We start from the raw sequence: 19,890 nt of genomic DNA, 5'->3' as shown, positions 1-19,890 counted from the left end.
GTTCCTTCTACAAGACGTTTCCTCTCAAATTGCATCTGGGTTCAGTTGTTGGTGCAATGCTATGTCCCTGATTGGAAAGAGCATGTCTGGATGGATACAGAAGGTTGGCTAGTGATGAATGTTTATATGCCTAGGACTGGAAGTGAGTTTGGTGTTAAAGTAGGTGACAAGGGTGAGGCTCTGGGGAAAAGGGAATAAAATCCCCAAATTTGTGGGGGATTTGTTCTTTTTCTGCTACCAACTTAGAACAAAGGAGTTATAGATATGGCCTTGTACTTCAGCACTGGCCAGTGATTATGGCTTATCTGATGGTTACATAAATTTGCATCCTGCTTTTTATGGTGCACTTCTTGTACTGGTGTCATCTTTTGTCTGATGCTGGAGTGAAATCATCACAGATAAAAAACAGAAAGATCCTTGTGCATTCAATAACCTATCAATTAAATGACTGTATTTTTTTTTCTTTTTCAGAGCCATAGCATATATATCAGGTTTTCATATGAGATTCCACTGCTTAGTGACTGCAGAATTATGCTAGTTTATTACTTAGAATAGCAAGGGTAAGATTACACTGTTAATTCTCTCACCAAAAATCTCACATCTTAGCCCATATGTTTCTCAGGCTGTTCACATATTTTGGTTTGTTTCTTCTCTTTTCAACACCCTGTCATAGGTCAACTGGCATTCTTCCACATACCCACATTTTCTAATGTCAGTGTTTCCTATGATCAGTCACAGGAGTCACATAAAAGAACAGCACAGAACACTCTTTCAAAGGATGCTGTTGGTGAGGAATGCCTTAATTCAAAATCATACATTCAGATCTAGAAGAATTCAGATTGGCAATAAGGTTTGTACCAGCTAATGTGTTAAGGATAAATAAGTATGTCAAAAAATACACAAATGTTTAAGCAAAAGTAAAATGACAACTTGTTCTGTAATAAACATATTTCATTGCCAGTAAGGACCTGAGAGGTGGTTCTAGTATGCTGCTTGCTGACCAGCAAATGTTGAATCACCTAGTTTATGTAATTGTCATGATAGTTGTGTCCACCGTATGTTAAAGCTGCATTTCATAGATAAAAATGTCACATTGGATATAATTTCCAGTAAAGTTTGTGCTATCTACTGATCTAATTGCTTCTGACAGTGTAACCATTGCATTCAAGGTCTTTCAAGAAAATTTACTGTACTGAAGGCAATGCAACCAATTCAGGAGTTGTGGATACCATAAGCAGACAATTTACTGGGAAGATAATTATTTTCTGAACAACAAGTTTTACAAGAACCCCTCCCTAGTCAGTGGTCCCAACTAAAATAGGCTGCTGGTTACCTGCCTTATGCTATGCCCTGTTTCCCCAGAAAAGCTACAGAAAGAGTCACTTTTTTTTTTTTTTTTTTCACATGCAGACTGATATTTACCTGAAGAAATGTCCAAAATTTCTAAGTATGTGCTAACTTATTGTGCCTCTGCTTCTCTGCATCAGCAACATTGAATAGGGCTGGAGGGATCTGAACCATGGCCCCAGTCTACACTTCCTGACCTATAGGGGCTATGCTGTAGCAGCAACCTGGATATTATAGAATCATAGAACAATTCATGCTGGAAAGGACATCAGAGGGTCTCTGGCCTGACTTCTTGCTCAAAGCAGAGTCAGCTATGAGGTCAGATCAGGTTCTTCAGGGCTTTATGCAGTCAGGTCTTGAATACCTCCAAGGACGGAGAGTAAAAAATGACAGGTCTTCATGTGGTGCAACAAGACTGTTATATTGCTAGGTTTTTCCATCCTTATTCAGGGATGGTCTAAGATCCAATGTACTCCCAGAGGTAAAATACAATAGCCAAGCGTGGGAAATATCTCTAACCTCTGAGCAAAGGCAGAAGAAGGAAATTCTCTCAGACTGCCCATGCTCAAGAAGAGGAAGGAAGGGAGGAAAGAAGTGGGACAAACAGATTCTATTTCTTGATGATTTTAGTTACATTTGTGATAGGAGACTGAGAGAGACCCACCAAAGAATAGCCAATAGCCTGGTAGTGTAAGTACACATTTGGTTTTGAGATACAAAATTTCAAATCCCAGATCTAAATCAGCAAAACAAGGAACCTCAATGCCTGTATTCCACTTCTGCAATGAGTTTCCTGATCATGACTACAAGTTATAGTGTGAGCAAGTGAGTGTCACAAATTTTTAAGGGAAGAATTCTAAAATATTTGGGGTTGTATTGCTTCCGGGCCACAGATTTGAAACTTCAAACACCCTTGGGATTGAAAAAACACTTCCTTCTTCCTCTTCTCTAAATGTACTTGTTATCCACAGAACTTTCCAACCTGACTTTGAAAATTTCAAACTTTTTGTTTCCTGGTACAATTTAATTCCAGTATTAAATTCCACAGTTTTATTGCTGATTCTAAGAAAGAATTTTCCGTGTTCAAGAAGTTTCCAAATTCAAGAAGTTATACCGCTGCGTCCAATTTTTGGTTCATAATTCCTATTTCCTGATTAGAGTGTAAAGAGGAAAAATGGAACTTAATCTTAGTCCTCACAGTCCTTGAGGGAAAGCTATCTCTAGGTCAGGCTCACAGGGAAATTGCAGAACAAAGCACTATCCTTTCTACACCTACGTTTATAGCAGGGCTAGATCCAGAGGGAATATTTATGGCAGCACTTAATAGGTTTATCAAAGGTAGGACTTCAGCTGCATAAGCTGCAAGACCCTTCAGGGATGGGAAGATGATTGTTTTTACACTGATGGTCTTTGCCAGGGTGCTTATGACTGCTTTGCAGCTGCTTTGCACAGGCACAGTTGGTGTAAAATAGCCTTTGGCTACCTATGAATCAGTCCCCTACTCTCAGCAAAGAGGGAAGGATTTTGTTCAGTGTCCTTAAATGGGATGAGTACATGTCAAACCATGGGAAGAAATCAGCTTTGAGTTAATTCTAACTGGCTTTTTGAGCAAGAAGGCACAGGGACTGTAAAGACAATTTAAAATTCTTGTTCTTTTTATTTTACTTTTTCGCTTGTACTATCCAGTTCTATTTCTCTGCAGTTGCAATGTGCTTTACGTAAAAAAGAAATCTTGTTAGGCAGAAGCTTCAGGTATTCCTAAATGAGTATGAGTTAGCTTTGGCTATATAACAGCAACTGCCCTGGTAAGAAAGCCACAGAGCAGGGGAGGGTGAGAAAGCAATGATTTTTTTTTTTTTTTTTTTTGAAAATTTTAAATTGAGAAAAAAAGCCAGTTTCACGTTCATTCATTTCTCCTCTGTAAGATGTGCTTTGTGATGTAGCAGAGAAACTATGTGACTGTCCCTTTAAAAGCCATCATACCAATCAGCAGGTTTAACTGTCAAGCAAGCTGATGTAGGGCTCTTTGAATTACTGAGTGAGGGATATTCTTCCTGCCAGGTCCTGTCCCCCGTAGGCACTGCAGAGAAGTATTATAGGGCAGTCCTTACCTTGGGAATTAGCCTGCAAGACCCCAATGCTGTCATCAAACTGCATAGATTTGATGTTGAGTGACGCCAAGATGCATTCCTTGTCCTGCAGCGAAGCATCATCAATATTATTCTGATTGGCTGACAGGATAACGCACATGTCGCAGAGGTTGATGTTGACAGCCCTTAAATCAGCCCGACTTAATGGTGTACCCTTCGGCACAGAGAAAAAAAAGGGGGGAAGGGGGGTCAGGAGAGGAAAAAAAGACAAACAAATTAAAGATTGAGAAGGAGCTTTGGGAAATTATTTAACAAGTATCTTTTTTATGCTCTGACATTAAGCTGGTCTAACTATGTGCCAGGGAATAGGAGATGTGTGCTAATCTAAAGGGTAGTTGGTGCTGATGGCAGCATTTTAGGTTCAGTCTCAATACTCAGTCAAGCTATTACTAACAAACAAGAATCAGGAATAATGCCAGCATTCTACATCTCATCGGTGACTTGAAATTGTCTTGATTTAAGTTGCTATCATGTGGCAACCTCTGGCTCTCTGAATATAACAAGGGGTGTGTTTTAAATGCCTATTTATCTGCTACCAAGTCACAATGGTCTTGGGCAAAAGAATGGCAATTTAAACAGGAAAGCATTATGTGTCCTACACATTTGAAATGCAATCAGGATAAAGCTGTTTTTTTCCCCCTGAAGCAATACACAAAAAAGGTTAATCCTTTTCAATGCATGTTTTTGGTGCTTCTAGAAGGAAAACACACTCATCTTCAAAGTTGTGTGATTAAACCCTTTGAAACAGAAACGAGACTTTATCTTAATGGGCACAACTCATGCAACATTCCCGGCTTCCACAATTCTCAATCAGAGAATGCAATAATTAAAATGAAATGTTGTGGTAGTCCGTGGGTTTTTTTCATAGTTAACACAACTGACACATGACACTTAACCCATTATGTTTTGTTTAAAGATAACACTTGCCTTTCACATCCAACAATCCACATCTCTAGTTACAGAATATTAAGTCTATGTCACAGGGGCTGCAAGGTGCAGGAGAAGAAAGATTTTTTATGGAAACTAGATTCTGCTCTGCTGCCTCACATGGTTTGGTACCCAAAGACCCTAATGATGATGAGAAGACTAAGCTGTCCCCTTGTCACACAGTGACTTTCATAAAACCAAGTCAAGACCCTACTCTTCCATCTCCTGATCACTCATGGTGAACGTCTCCTGAACTCCGCTGAGAATATTCAATGCAGAAGTGAATTTAAAATGCACAAAGGGAAGCCAGAGCTCAATTCTTATTCAGTGATTACCACCTAGTCTCAGATACCAGTCTGACTATTCCATATTACTTTCAATAATTTGAGGCACGAAACTGTGTGGAAAACAGTATATATCAAACAGATATGATTTAGTTATAAAGTACTCAAAAGTTAGGATATGATTATTCCTGCCACCTTAATTCTGCTCTTTGAGCCTGTACTGTGCATCAAGTGAAGCAGGATTCCTGTGGGGAAAAATAATATGCAATCATGTAATTAATTAAAGGCTTACTCCTAATGATTTTATGCAAAGGGACAGAATTAAGGCTGCCTGAGGATATTTAAAATTGGCATTTGCCTACTTTTTAAGAGTTTACTCAGCAGCTTAAATGCCTCTTTCAATACAGACTTTATAAATGAATTTCCACTTTTTTTTTTTTTAAGACCAGAACAAACATTTCTGTATTCAGCTGTAACCACATCCCCATCAGATATCAGCAGCAAGTTTTACCTCGTGAACCAAAGCACAGAAAGTAGGAAATGAGTTTGAGTGACCTCCTTTTAACACATGATTCCTACCAGTATGGTTTCAGAAACTTTAGGAGACTTTTAAATTAGTATAATTAGATCAGAATAATGCTGTTATTTTTAACTTTATATCACCATTTTGAACAAGTTAGGCTGAAAAAAAAATAAAAGAAAAAGCAGTAATGAAGTCTGTGTGGTCTTCAGCACCCTTGATGACTGTGTAAGATACAATTCCTTTACATATTCTGTATTTTTAAAGGTGCATTAACTAACTATTTAAGCTGTTTAAGCTGAAATTAGTCCAAAACCACTCTAAATTTGGGTGCAAACTGATTGGTGAATGTAAAGGTGGTGTACATTTCCTTAATGCCTCTTCAGAATTCAGAATCAAAACTTTACAAATACACATTATAATAACGGATACACACCATATACTGGATAGTTTGGAAGTAGTAGTTGGATTCTAGTCTGCTCCACAGTTCAACAGTATTATTAATTTAATTCTGATTCCTCAGTCTTTAGCCTTCACAGTGACTGGAATTAGAAGGGATTGGCAGGAAGAGGAGGATATTAACTGACCAAATCTGATATTGACACCATTTTTGTGACAGCACAGAATCTTGTGACACCATCTGTTGGATCAGTTTACAGAAAAAAGCCAAGGGCTAACAGTAAAACTGTATTTACAGTAACAAAGACCTACAGCCTGAATTAATCAAAAAGTGAAGGCAGTCTTTCCATTCTATAGCTATTTGCCAAATTATTCAGTTTAGGTTACATCCATTGTTAATTTATTTATTTTTAATTGCTGAAATGTGATTATTAAGAACTGGTAAATTCATAATTTTTCATTCTGATAAAAACATCCAAACTAACTTTACTTTGTAACATACAGAGCATTCTCTCTCATACTTATACCACGGGCTTGTTTCCCTCCTGCCTACATCTTTGTGGGTCATTTATAGCCATGACTACCTCAGGTCACTAGCTTGGAGGGCTTCATTTGTTTGTCCTGGAGCTCATGTTTCTGTATTTTGGGCACATGTGTAAATGATAATGATATATAGGAGAAAAAGGACCTCTGAATTGTGGTTTTAGTGGCTGCCCCTACTAAAATCAATAGGAGCTTTTCATCGATTTCAAAAGGGTCAGGGTTTTGCTGTACTTCCATACATAAGTATGGCAGGACTCTGAACTGAAATGCTATGGCAGTGTTCCTTATAAAGTAGGCCAGCCTACAGGAAGTTTTTATGAATATAGATAGATACTATGTAGGTAGAGTAACAATAATTTTTTTTCAAAGGTTTTGTGGGTACAAATACATAAATAATGTCATAAATAACTACTGTCATTCTGTCAGGGAAATCACATCAGAGCTGGCTACATGCAGTGCATTACAGTGGATGTTTGATATATAACACAGCTAATACATTTGATAGCAGCTGAAATTCATCCAATGAGGATGATGAGGAACCAAACACTGCGGCAAATATCTTCTAATAAGGTCTCACAGGGCTCTGTTTTCATAGACAAAGTAAAGGGAAAAATCTAAGTCCTCAGGCCTATGAGTAGACAAAAGTAAAAAAGCCTAAGATCAAAGTCAATACGAGTCTGTCCAGCTGGTGTCCTAAATAACAAAGTATCAATAATATGGCTTTGGACTTACAGGCAAGATTGAAACCTTGGGGAAGTTATGCAGTGTCTCCCATTCCCTTCTCAGGTATTCAAGTGAACCCACAAACACAATGTGCTTGAGTTCATGGTAGTGAAAGTTGCTGGCTCGTAATGGCATCACTAAATTTCTTAATCCAATCAAAGCAGATTTAACATCCCCAAATATGCAAACGACTACATGCCCACTTAAAACTGTCATCGCTGCTTCACTTCGAGTCTAAAAAAAAAAAACAAAACAAAAAGACAAGGGAGAAATGAAACAAAGGGAAGCTTAAATTAAATCATATATTGAGTTTTAAACCAGGAAAAACACAACTGTCAATATTGTTCATGCACAAAGAAGCAGTTTGATAATAGCTGTTCATTTTACCCTTATTTATCCTTCATTAAACGTACTCAGAAAAAGAAAAATTTCATTCTTGTTTGCAAATCCTTCAGTGTTCAGGAAGACATTGAACTGGACTGAATTCTGGTCCTGTGTATGTTTCTACACATGTGGATTAAGACTCTGGCTACAATCAAAGCACTATGGGTCTAGCTAAGAATAGAATTTGACCCACTATGCATTTAGCCATTAGAAGGATTAGAGAAAAGAGATGCAAAACCATGCCTTAGCTGATGAATCGCTAGTGGTTTGGTTTTTTTTTCAGGACCAATTTGAAAAGGAAAATATAAGAGCCCAATGGTCTCTGTAGGGCTTTGTGGTATTACACATTATCTTGTGAACTGAGGACCATATTCTCTTAGAGTCAAAGTTCTTATTTTAGGACAAGCTGCTACTACCCTAAGAAGTAATCAAGGAATGTTCTACACTGCTCTGCTTTACAATGGATGCCCACCATACTCCACAGAACTTCTCTCAATAAGAAAAAACTAGTGTGCAAGATCATGACTAATACTAACTTTTCAGGCCCAGTGGGCTTCCTGAGTTGTTGAATAGATAGAAGGAAAAAAGTCTCATGGAGAACATTTGAATGATGTTCAGAATTATCTACTTGTCTCAGTGACAAGAATAAATTTTTGCACTAATTTCATCAGTGGTAATGTCAGTTGAGCAGGAAACTCAAATACCAAGATGATTAAATAAAGTCATTAGGAAAAAATGACCTTCATTTCTGGAGCCAGCCTTAGCATTATTGCACTCCATCAAGTAGCTGCAGATCCACTGATACCGTATTGCCAAGAAGTTGTATACTCAGTACTATTACATAGAAGTTTTCCGAGTGAAAAAAATTAAGACAATGGTGAACTGCAAAATTTTCCCCTCACTTATCCATAGTACATGTCCTTTTTCCTAAATTATGGAAGCATGACAATGTGCAATATAGATTGGAATATGCAGCAGAGGTGTTCACTATGTAAGAAGAACGGGAACTCTGATTAGAAGTTTTCTCATCAGTTAAAAAATACCTGAGCTTTCAATTTCTCTGGGGCAATTACACTGATTTTCATACAACTCTACCAAGAGAGTGGTCTTGGCCCTCCAAACAACAGAAGACATGAGCAAATGCTTAAGTGAAGCATGTAAATTATCCCATGCCTCTGTCTTTGGGTCTGGAATATTCAGATTTGACAAGACAGAGACCAAGTCTTGAAAGAAATTATGCAAAAAATGTCACTCTATAGTCATTGACCCATATGTAGCCACATACTTTTGACTATATGTCAAAAAAAGTTCTTACTACCTGATACTGCTGGAATCTTGCAGAGCCAAAACAGACCTTGGGCAGAAAAATGAATTCTTTTCTGATCGAGGCATCATAAAGTATCAATTAGAAGACAACCTGGGAAATCCCATCCTCTTCAAATTATGTACTGATTTGTACTTGTGTGGCTTCTAAGGACAGCGTTAAATTTGCATGGATATGAATGTAGACATAAAATGTGGACTGTGAGTTTGAAAAGGTGTAAGGAAGCATTTTGCTGGCTGTGTCTTGATTGGTGATGATGCGTGAAGCAGAAAGAACCTGGCCAGACTTAAAAATTCACAGGCTAGTAGGGGGAAAAATTGACATGGCATCACCAAGAGATGATAAACGAGGCACTCCACAGTGCCATTTTTGGATAAACACTTTTCAAAGTGGGGCAACATGTAAAGGTTGTCAGCTAAAATGTGTTTAGAGCATGAAGGCAGATTTCTATCTCTGTTACAAAGTATTGTACAGCAGGGCTGCCCCTCCTTGCCTGCTGCATACATCTAAACACATACTATTTAAAACTGTTCAGCCAAATTCCGTCTCACAGCTCAGTCTGTAGAATTTGGAATTTACTTGCTTGACTGTTTAAACACCAATATTGCAATTTCAGGCAATGTCACAGTTATTACAGAAACCCCTGAGGAGAAGTGGAGACAAGCTTTTAACCCCTGATTGCTAGAATAAACCGAGGCTGTCACCATTGTTGGCTACACCATGACACAGTGCAGGAAAATCTAAGAGAGCAGGCTCAGGAAAAGCTTTATGAAGTGCGACAAAGTGAAGATCCACCAGGGAGTTCATTTCAAATATCATCAGTTTTGCGTATGAGATCTGGAGTTAGTTACTTGTTACTCTTAGGTATGAGTACATGAACACAAGTGGCACAAACTTTCACAGAGCAAAATAAACTGTGATAGGCCTTCTAATTATTTTTAATGACTTGAGTCAGTTTGATGGTTTCCCCAGTTAAACAAACAAAACAAACATAGACTAGGCTCACTGCAACATGCTAGAAAGGCAGAGTAGTACTACTACTTACTCTGGCCTATCTGGGCATCTTGAAATGTTGGGAATAGAGAAGTTCTAAGAGAGCAAAATTCACATCAATAAATAAGAGATAATGCAAAAGAACACTTGCCTGTATTAGAATCATTACTGCCTTGTGTAAAGAGATAAATGGGGTATGTAAACATTTAAATATATCCAATCTTAATTCTCTAGAGATTCCAACCAAATATGCAAATTTCAGTTTATGAAAAAGAAGTTCTCCATTTTGAACAACTTTTTATTGTTGCACTCGGCATACAGATTTATATAATTAGAATTCTTTAACCACAATGTTAGCTTTGATTTCACCACGCTGTGTTTCTGATGTCAATATGCTGGATTTAATGATAGTACAGATTAATTTATTAATCTACTAGACATCAGTTCTATGGTTCAAATAACCTCTTTTCAAACACAACTTATCATCAATACCTACCAAAATGACCTTTTCAATGTCCTTGGCTGGACACCAATGAAACATCCCTGTAGAGTCATATTTTTTCACATTGGCATCCATATTGTCAATCTGCTCATTGCCAGGAATTAACAAGGGGTCATGCCTGGGGAAAAACAAGTTGAGGACAACATAAGTGGAAAATATCATGAATTATGGATGGAAAGATATCCCAAGAGCTGTGTACAAAGAGGGATAAAAGTAAAAAAAATGAAATGTATTTACACTTTAACATGCTTTCAATGTGGATACTTTTAAACAAAAGCTGAAAATAAAAAAAAGTTAATTTTTAAATTTTGGGTGCAGTTTCAAAGATTTTCTATATTCTTTCTGCACCAATAACCATTTCATTTTAAACAGGGCTTTCTGAAACCATCACATCCATAAAATTTTTTTTTCTTTCCAGTCCCACCCCTCCAAAATAAATATCGGAGTTGCTATTAGCATCTGCAATGAAGTAGAAGGGATAGGAACAGAGCCCCATGCTGACTGACTGGCATAGGTATGGAAAGCCAATTACTTGCTTTTACCACATACAACTTCTGACATGATGCCCTTCGCAGTAAAAGCTTTAACAGGCTGCACTTTAAATATTTTAGCAATTTGCCCAATCATATTTTGCTTTCCCAAACTGAAGCCCTTTAAAGATTCAACAGTATGTCATTTTAGAGCACACTGACTAACAAATGCCCACATCTGGAATACATGATTTTAATACCAAACAACAATGTCCATTTTCTCTGACAACTCTACCTGTGATAACCTTCTAAGTGTTTTTGCAGCAAGATTTTAAAGCACAAGGCTTCTCAAAGGAGAAGCAAGTAAAAGACATTTTTATAAACTTGCTTTTCAGCTATATAGTTACATCTAAGCACAGACACATACAGTTCTTTAATTTATATGCTAAAATCAAACATTAAGCTAAGTACTAAGTGACTCCAACACTCTCTGATGCTAGTGATTGCATTATACAATAGCATTAGAAGGAGGACCATGTTTACAAGGCACAGGGTAAACTGACCCTAAAATCTTAAATTCAAGGAGGGAACAGAGCTTTGTCTGGAAAAACTACAGTCTTAAGGTTTTTGTCATGAATGCTTGAAATATCCCAATACAGAATTGTAACATTTCAAAGAAGAAAATATTTGCAATGTAGGAATATGCTAAGTACTCTAAGACAGGTGGCCAAATTTTAAAGCAGTTTGCCTTTTGAACCATGTTAAGGAAATGCCCATATTGGCTGAACTCTCAAAACTGGGAAGTTTACTGCTTTTAAAGCATATGAGCCAGCAGACTGTGGTAAGAACTTCTCTTCTGCATTGTCTACTAAAGCAGACTTTGAGCACTGTGCATGATGTAGGTTAATTTACCCCGACTCTAGTATGATAAGTTACCATGCTTAAAACAGTTATGCTTGCATGCCTAAGAAAGGTATAATGTCTAATTATGTCAGGGTGATTCATTTGTGTAATTTTATAGCCACTGATTGTATATCCATTGAAATCAGTGGTAAATTTCCATTCATTTCACTCAAACAGGATCAACTCCACAGAAAGTGGCTTAAAAGAACTTGAGAAACTATCAATACAATGTTCCATTTAAACCAGAATCTTTTGATGCTTTAAGAAAAAGCAATGCACTACATGGTGAAGGCATAAGTCAGACTCAACTGGAAAAAGAGACACAATGTTTTCAAAGTTTTTTACATTCACTCAACAGAGATACAATTCAGTGCATTTCACTATCAACCCACTGGCAGCAGAGTCTCTAGGGGACTGACTACCTGGAGTCTCTGACCTTACTCCAGGTTTAATAATGAAAGGCCTTGCATAAGTGTGCTCTCTCTTTTGTGGGAAGCAGAGGTGACTTCTTTGTGCAAAAGCTGTACCTAAGGGTTTTGTTGTGGGGTTTTGGTTGGGTTTTTGTTTTTTTGGTTTTTGTTTGGTTTTTTTTTTTCATTTCTAGAAAAATATATAGACTCTGCATTCTCTTACTCCATTCATAAGCAAGCTGCAGCCGTCGTAGTTTTGGCTGAGAGCTAACTGTGATGCTGTTCATAGGGCATTCCTTGCTGCTCACAGCTGCATGTGGTACAGTAAGGTCTGCAGCCATGGATACAATTCCATTTGAAGGTTGTACTAATGTTCAGACAACATTTAGTGGTACTCTGATGGAATGTGTTAGCTATGTATTTCAAAATAAGAAAGCTTGCCAAAAGGTTAGGATTCTTCAGCAGCTTCCACTGAGAAATGTTTTTCTTTCTGTTGCTTTTGTGGTTTTGGTTTTTTTTTCCCCAAAGTATCACAAGACATTTCTCCACGAGCTTTCCTAGCAGAGCACTGAAACAAAAACAAAGTTCACCAATCAAACCGCCTTCTTTTCCTTTCAGAAATCAGATGCATATAGGAAGGCATTTTGTTTTTCCTTTTCCCTTCATCAGAGAAACTATAATAAATCAATTTGTAAAAAAAATGCCACACTAATTTTCTAAACAGCCTTTTTTTCTGCTCTGAGACTTAAAACTAAATGGATCATCTGATGCTTTCACACAAATGAGTATTTAGCAATTCTCTAATCTCAGTCACAGAAATGATACAAATTAAAAGCAATCTTATAACAAAGTAGGTGATAACAGATACCTGACATTAAATTATAGTCAACTGCTTGAGATCTGAGGCAGTTTTTAGTGTGTGAGTGCTTAAAGCCTAGCTTAGTTCTCTTTTGGGTAAGGGCCTTGCATCCTAAAAGGGAGTAATATTCAAAGTAGCTTGTGCTAAAGATTTATTAGAAATTTATCTCAATACTATATTTTCTAGTTATCTTGGGTTTAAACAGAAGTGTGCTATGGAAGGGACCAAGAATGTGAATCACCGGATATAACTCCCTATTGAAGTTTTAGGTCACAAATCGTGATTTTGTTTGAGGGTTTTTTTTGTTGTTTTTTTTTTAATCAATACACGCACTTATTTGCAATATGATAAACTGTTTGGATTCTCTGCTTCACTGCTTGGAGTACAGCAAGTGGGAGCCTTAAAAGAAGCAAACAGGATGGGACACATGACAAGAAAGTATGCTAATAGATACTATTATACTACTTTTACTCTAGGAGAATGGATTATTGCCTGAGAAGGAAACCGTGATAAGACTAGCCACACTTTGTTTTTCAGAATCTGTGGTTTATTTACATATAAGTGAGTTTATTAAATTTAAAACTTCTGGGCTAAGTGAGTTTATTAAATTTAAAACTTCTGGGCTAAGTTATTACTTTAATCTCTCTTTAATCAATGAATTTTCATTCTCAGTAAAGTGATCCCTGAAGATGTCTATGAAGGTTGAAAACTGTTTACTACTAAAGTCCAACTTTGTCCTCAGATGTTAAAAGATACGCTGGCTTCTGTACTTAAAAAACGAATTGATCTTTGGACTTTTTTTATTTAAAAAAATGTGGTCGTTTGATGAAGTGATACCGTAATAGTATTAGTACTTTGGACATACACGCTCTAGTTAATCTGATGATCTAAACCTGTTTTGCAAATACTAAAAATTAATTAAGACAGACACACAGAGGCCAAGGCTGTCAAATCTGCCTAAGGGGTTTGGACACCCTCTTCCCATTAAAATTTATATTACACAAAGCATTACAGTTGTTGCCCTTACAGCCAAATCATGTACTGAATGTTCCTAGAGCCTCTCTGCCCCCCTCACCCTTGAAGATGGCCCTGTCAAGCCATGCTTGAGTCACATTGGCAGGTTACTGTGGAAATGCTTGTATTTGTGCTGCAGCTGTTATGTTCTCCAGGGCTGTAAAGTCATTTGCTTGAAAAATGCAAATTATAGGAAGAAGACCATGCCATGGTGTTTGTTTTAATTGAGATGCTGGCTTTTATGGCTTGCAATGACCAAAGACAGGCAAGTATAGCATGCATGGGAGAAAAGGAGCAAAAGTTAAATTTCCCTCATCCATAACCCCAGTTTAAAAATAGCGTCTCTGGTTCTTATGGCAGATATTACATACGCATGACTTAAAATGAAGAGCAAAATACCATCTTTTCAAGGTTTTGAAGAGCATATAATGCCACTTATGATCAATTAAACTTGAAAACGATGCTAAATGCCATGCTACAGCTACAGCGCCAAAAAGCCTGCCTGGAAGACAACAGCCTAAAGCAAAACCATAAACCCCACTTCCAGCAAACCTATGGCGAGGAAGTCAACATTACCTTTTAAAGAGCATTGCTTTCCTAGCACACATTTATAACAACTCCTGCAAACTGATTTACTTGGAGTTTTTGAATCTGGAACTTCTGAGTAATGACTGGGGATGGACAGAACTGAAAAGACCATTCAGGGCCAAATGGCTGCCTCATTAAATGACTATTGTTTAGCATACCCTTGTATGCTGTCACTTTTGTCTTAACCCTCTTGCTATCACTCATATGCAATTGAGCATTAGAGCAACTTACCCTCATTGATCTGCAGTGGAACTGCTCTGTATGTTGAGCACTGGGAACAAGAATACTGTATGACCAGTAGGGACCCTGGTGTCATTTGAAAATAAACTGTAATCTGTTAGTCTTTGCACATGAGTAAAACAATGTCTTGGCTACTTTTTATTCTGCCCTGCAATAAAATTCTCCTTATATAAAATCAATGGCAAAACACCCCCGGGAACAACACCGCTCCTCTTTAACCTGTGTTTGTTAAAGTCTGCAATTATGCCTTTCTCAGGTAGATTTTGCCCACAAAAAGATGTTTAGCAGTATCCTGCTCAAGATTCAGGGTCCTGAAAGTCACCTTGTGTGTGGTCCAGGAATTTTGAGCTTTCCTACCTAACTTTGTATGTGGATGTGTGTTTGCGAGTGTATGCACGCATGTAGTTCATTTTAGGAGGAAGGAGTGTGTTTGCTGAAGGTAGGATAGGAATTGAAGACACACTAGAGAACGTCTCATGCCTTTGAAATTTCTCCTACAACTACCCTAACAAATTGTGGCAATTAACATGCTGTTAGTGTTAGACGTATGCAGCCAGTGCAGGTGCTAATAATTGAAAAAGCATTTAGAGCTTTTACACCCTGGCTGAATATTTCATGATGTGCTGCATGTTTCACTATTTACTCAGTGGGCCTCTGTCACTTCAATCTTCTCTGACTGCTTTGACTGGTGCTACAAAGCTCAACCAAGATAGAGTGACGGCTTGTCACAGGCAAACTCCACTGACTCCTGCAGCTCACTGGGACTAGCTGTGAAGGTTGTCACGATATTCTGATGGAATTCAGCAAATGTTTTGCGACTAATACACCCAACATTTGTCGGCTACCATTAGCCATTCCTGTGACCCTCTGCAGCCTGCGTGGATGGCATTAAGTTGTAATGAGAATTTGTCACCTATGTGTGTTACGCTAATGACACTCTCTTACTGATCTTTCCTTTCACAGGTTAATCAGCAATGAAATTTGTAAGGATTCGGTGCCCAGATGCACCGGGTTTTAGAGAAGAAAACCCAGTGTGACAAGAGAAAGAAAACCTGCAGTCCACTGTTAAATACTTTCATTGTTGTATTCAGAAGCTACCCCAGTGTTGGCCACAATCACACACTGTCTGACTTCTTCCCTAAATCTACAAAGAAGAATACAGCTCACACTGTAGTTGGTACCTACTGCCCTGTGATAGTTTATGGGCTGAATTACAGTGCTAACAATACTAACAATTCTCTTTCCTTCCCTCTTGCTCTTCCCAGGTGTCACTGAAGTTTTTTTTATCCTCAGAAGCCTTACTGAAGAGTTCACGTTCATTTATCGAGACTACTAAGGACACTGATATAGAGCTGTTTAATGTAAGAATCTTGTTCATGAAAGTATCTTGATACCTCAGGACATGCTTAGAATATACTTCTGAAGTATGAATCCTCTCACATAGAAAAGTAACAAAATAGTTAATGTTTAGAATTTTATATGAGCAATTTAATGAGGGGGAGTCAAGGCACACAGCCAGTGTGTCATCTGGTTTTAATATTTTCCATTTATATCTACTTAAGCTGCAGAATTAGCAATCTTTGAGGGGTAGGAGAATGTACCTGAAAAAATAATTTTTCATTTGTAAAAAAATAAACCCACAGTTAAGTGGCATCATAAAATGTAGGAGTGTTTTTTGCCACTTAAATGAAGCGTATAGCTTTTATACCTTATGATAAAAGCTACCACTTTCACAAGTCAAAGTTTATAAGAATACATTATTTTCTTTAAACATGGTTTAAAGCTAAAGAGTTTTTTCTTTCCACTGCCTTGATCTGAGTGGATCTTCTGTTACCCTGAACTTTATAAAAAAGCCTGTAGATTTTTTCTTCTGGAAAATTCTCCTCTTTCTGACACTGTCCTCTGATCTCAAAAACACTTGTGTAAGATTTCACAGTACTCTCAACCCCCCTCCGTTACTGTTCTTATTCCCATGGTTTATAACACAACTACCAATGGTAGCAACAGTCAGAGGGCTAACATATACTACCCCTTATCATGCCAACCATTTCCTTCTATAACCTTGTTAAAAGCAGGTCTAAGATAACATAGTGATTACTGAGCTACTCCTGTTGCTCGTGTTGGTTGTAGTCAACTTGTAGAACAGAATCAGGAAGTGAAATGTGCTACTAAATACCTGCTGTGTTGCAGCTCAGTTATCGTTGCGTATTAGCATTGCATAAAGTTAGCCTTGTAAATCCTTAACAAAAGACATAAATTTTAGAGTACATGAAATCTCCAACGCTGAGGGAGATATAAATATAAACCACTATTATGGTTAATCAGTGAGCTTTCACCTCTTCAAAACTTCCTTTCATGCCTGGTTTAGTGGAGTCATGGAAAATGATCAGATTGAACTTATTTTACCAGTTTTTGCTTGAGAAATGTTCCCCTCTAGACCTCCCATCACTTCTTTTGGTTCCTATGAGAAAACTCACAGTTTCAGCTCAAGGAAGGGCAGCACTACAATGGCAGGGGCAATACAAATTCATCCCGAGTGGCACTAGCAGAGGTGTGTGTACATTTGAGTGTATGTAGCTGGGTGGTCAGATGAGGAGATAAATGTGCACAGCCATTGCTCATATACTTAGAACATTATATCCAACTTCAGGAAAAAAAACCAGGAGGTTTCCCCCTCAACTTCAGGTAAATAATCTCATTACATTTCTGGAAATGTATGCCAAAAACCTCACTTTTTTCTGTGTGACTTAGCTGGGTCTTGACAGTCTCTGAGCAAGTTTTATAGTTTGGTTGGGAATTATTTTAGATCCTTGACCAAGAAAAAAACCTCAGGCTTACGAAATTCTCCTTGGCAACACACTGAAAACACAGTGTCCTCTGATGCCTCTGATTCTTATGTGATCAGGGACACTAATGATAATGACCCTTTGCTGAGTATGCTACTTGTCTAGAGGCCTATGTCAACTATACCACTACATTCAGAGTGGACAGGGACAAACTATTTGTTTGCTCTTCAGGCCCCTTGGGCCCTGTCATATGCTATTTGTTCTTGCATTAAGAGGTAGTTTGACTCAGCTGAGCTGACATTTCCTTCAAGTCAGTGTATTCCACTCATGCAGTAGCAGCTACCAAAGCATTAAGTGTGGACTTGAGCCCCAGCAACAATCCTTATAAGTGGCTTTTTTGATTCATATCCAGGGCTCTTCACATTTCTACTGGTCATTCTGGAATCCAAAATGACACTTTTTTTAAAAAAACTAGCTTTGCTATTTGATATTTGGGCGATATAGACTTCTCATATTTAACGTGACTCTTCATCAACAACATGCATCGAAAACTCTGACTGTGAGATGATGAACAGGTGACTTGATATCACTGCATGACACCAGAGGCATCAAATGGTTCTACTTTTCTTCTCTGTCTCATGAAGAAGGAGACCTGATATATGATTACTCTGCTACTCACAGCTTTCCTTCTTTTTCCTTCCACTTCCTATTTAAACTTTACTTTTTATGGTAATAGGATCTCTCTGTTCACATCTCCAGCGGAGAAGAATCCATTTTTTCCTGTTGGAGTTTAAGTTATTTTTAAATAATACCTGTGTTCTTGTGGGTTTAATGGGACAGACTTCTGCTGATGTAAAACAGATAGAAATAACCATGGCAATGCAGAGTATTTTTCTAGTTAATTTGCATTTGTAGCTATAGTTGGAATTTGAAGGATTTGTTTCTGATTGACTAGATTCTTCCAGTATTGCATCAGTGTGATTCTGCCCATGTTGTTTGATGTGATGCAGGATTCAGTTAGAACAGTGACTTTCTAAACATGAATCTAGACCACTCGTGATGTATACAAAGAACATTTGTATACCTACCATCTATTTATTTCAATTAGTAATTTACTGGCATTTAAAGACAATAACATCAAAAAGATGACATTGAAAGGATGTCTTCAATCTATCTGGATCATGTTTGGTAATACAGCTTTCTACTTAGGTGTGAGTAAATCTCAAAAATTCCCACTTTCAGACCAGGTCTAAATAAGCACCTGTCAGACCTCTTGTCATGATGTCCCAGAGAATCCCTACAATACAGTTTCTGTCCTCCGTTCTACTACAGTGATAGCCGAAGTCATAAAGTTTTACCTCATGGCATAATACCCTCTCCCCTGATTTGCCCCAGCCACTGTGGAAACCTAAAATCTACATAGCGTTTTCAACATTATCTTAACTGTAGGGCTGCTCAGAAAGTGATTCTAAAGTGACAACTCTGATTACAATTTAAAAATGAACTTTTCACATATTCCTCCTTCACACACTCCAGACTTCTTGTCCTCCAGCCCCCCCTCTAGATCCAGGACCATGGCTGAGGAAAAGTCTGCAAAGTAGCCAGCTGTTTCTGTGGGAGGGACAGGGGTGAAGCTGGCTTTGAAAAGGAGCTTTTAAAGTAAATTTAGGAAAAATATTGCAAAGATAAGTATCAGCTACAGACATGACAGTGCTTTAGCTGATTTACCTCTTGTGTACTTTTAGCTGACATACACTAAAGATTTCCGGGCAGGAAAGCAAGTACCTGTCACTTTAGGTAATTTACGAGGATACAAAATAGCAGATAATACAGCCCACCTTTGTTTATCGGAAAGGAGAAAAGCATTTGGCCATTACCCACAAAGCTTAACAGAGTTCTCTTCTGATTCAATCCACTTTGTCTTATTTAGCACCTTGAACCAAAGTTAAGTCAGTGCAGATAAAGGGTAAGACAAAGAGATGGTTGGGTCTGGGGAGAGGCTGAGGGTGCTGGTGAATAAATTTAGCAGCAAGGGAGAAGAGGAAGAAAACAATGTCTGGATCTGGAAGCCTGGCAAGTTCTCCACTCGCTGCTCGACCTGTGTTTAGCAATTCTGATGTGCTACTGAGCAGACAGCTCAGGCTCAGGATGACTACTCTCCCTCAGTCCCTCTTCAGCAGGCAATGAAAGCAGGCTCTACTTTGAAAATCTTCCCCCATCATGCAAACTGACACAGGCATGCTTTTCAAAAACCCACAGCCAATCTGTTGATCATTACTTATTTACAAAGGCCTTCAGGCAGAAAGTCCTGTAAAAACCATACTTGATACAGTATACACTAGCTTTTTCTGCTTGTGGAAGAAAGTACCCCTAAGGCTACCTCAAACCATCACTTTCTATTGCACATAAAATGTACAGTGTAACACTAAAGTATTTAATATATATGGTATAATATATCTACAGGAAAGGCATTTGTGTAGAAGTATGTTACCCTGTATTTGGTAATTTGATGTTTTGCTGAAGG

The 19,890-nt window shown here is 38.0% G+C and overlaps 1 protein-coding gene across 24 annotated transcripts in view; it reads right to left on the bottom strand.

Moving 5' to 3' along the window:
• Positions 1 to 19,890, bottom strand: part of KCNMA1 (potassium calcium-activated channel subfamily M alpha 1) — a 529,204-nt gene that overhangs the window by 46,210 nt on the left and 463,104 nt on the right. For 22 of the 24 annotated variants that reach the window (XM_075025663.1, XM_075025664.1, XM_075025668.1 and 19 more), the window contains 3 exons: positions 10,091 to 10,214; positions 6,903 to 7,127; positions 3,459 to 3,651 (listed from right to left, as the gene is read on the bottom strand). In XM_075025663.1, the coding sequence (XP_074881764.1) occupies positions 3,459 to 3,651; positions 6,903 to 7,127; positions 10,091 to 10,214 (542 nt within the window). Of the gene's footprint in view, positions 1 to 3,458; positions 3,652 to 6,902; positions 7,128 to 9,646; positions 9,691 to 10,090; positions 10,215 to 19,890 lie in introns of those variants that run through there. The other 2 variants (XM_075025680.1, XR_012650088.1) reach the window with 2 other exon arrangements.

This window comes from Buteo buteo, chromosome 4, assembly GCF_964188355.1.
Source record: "Buteo buteo chromosome 4, bButBut1.hap1.1, whole genome shotgun sequence".
Taxonomy (NCBI): domain Eukaryota; kingdom Metazoa; phylum Chordata; class Aves; order Accipitriformes; family Accipitridae; genus Buteo; species Buteo buteo.
The sequence above is the reverse complement of the archived record's forward strand: the minus strand, read 5'-3'. Positions and strand labels throughout refer to the sequence as shown.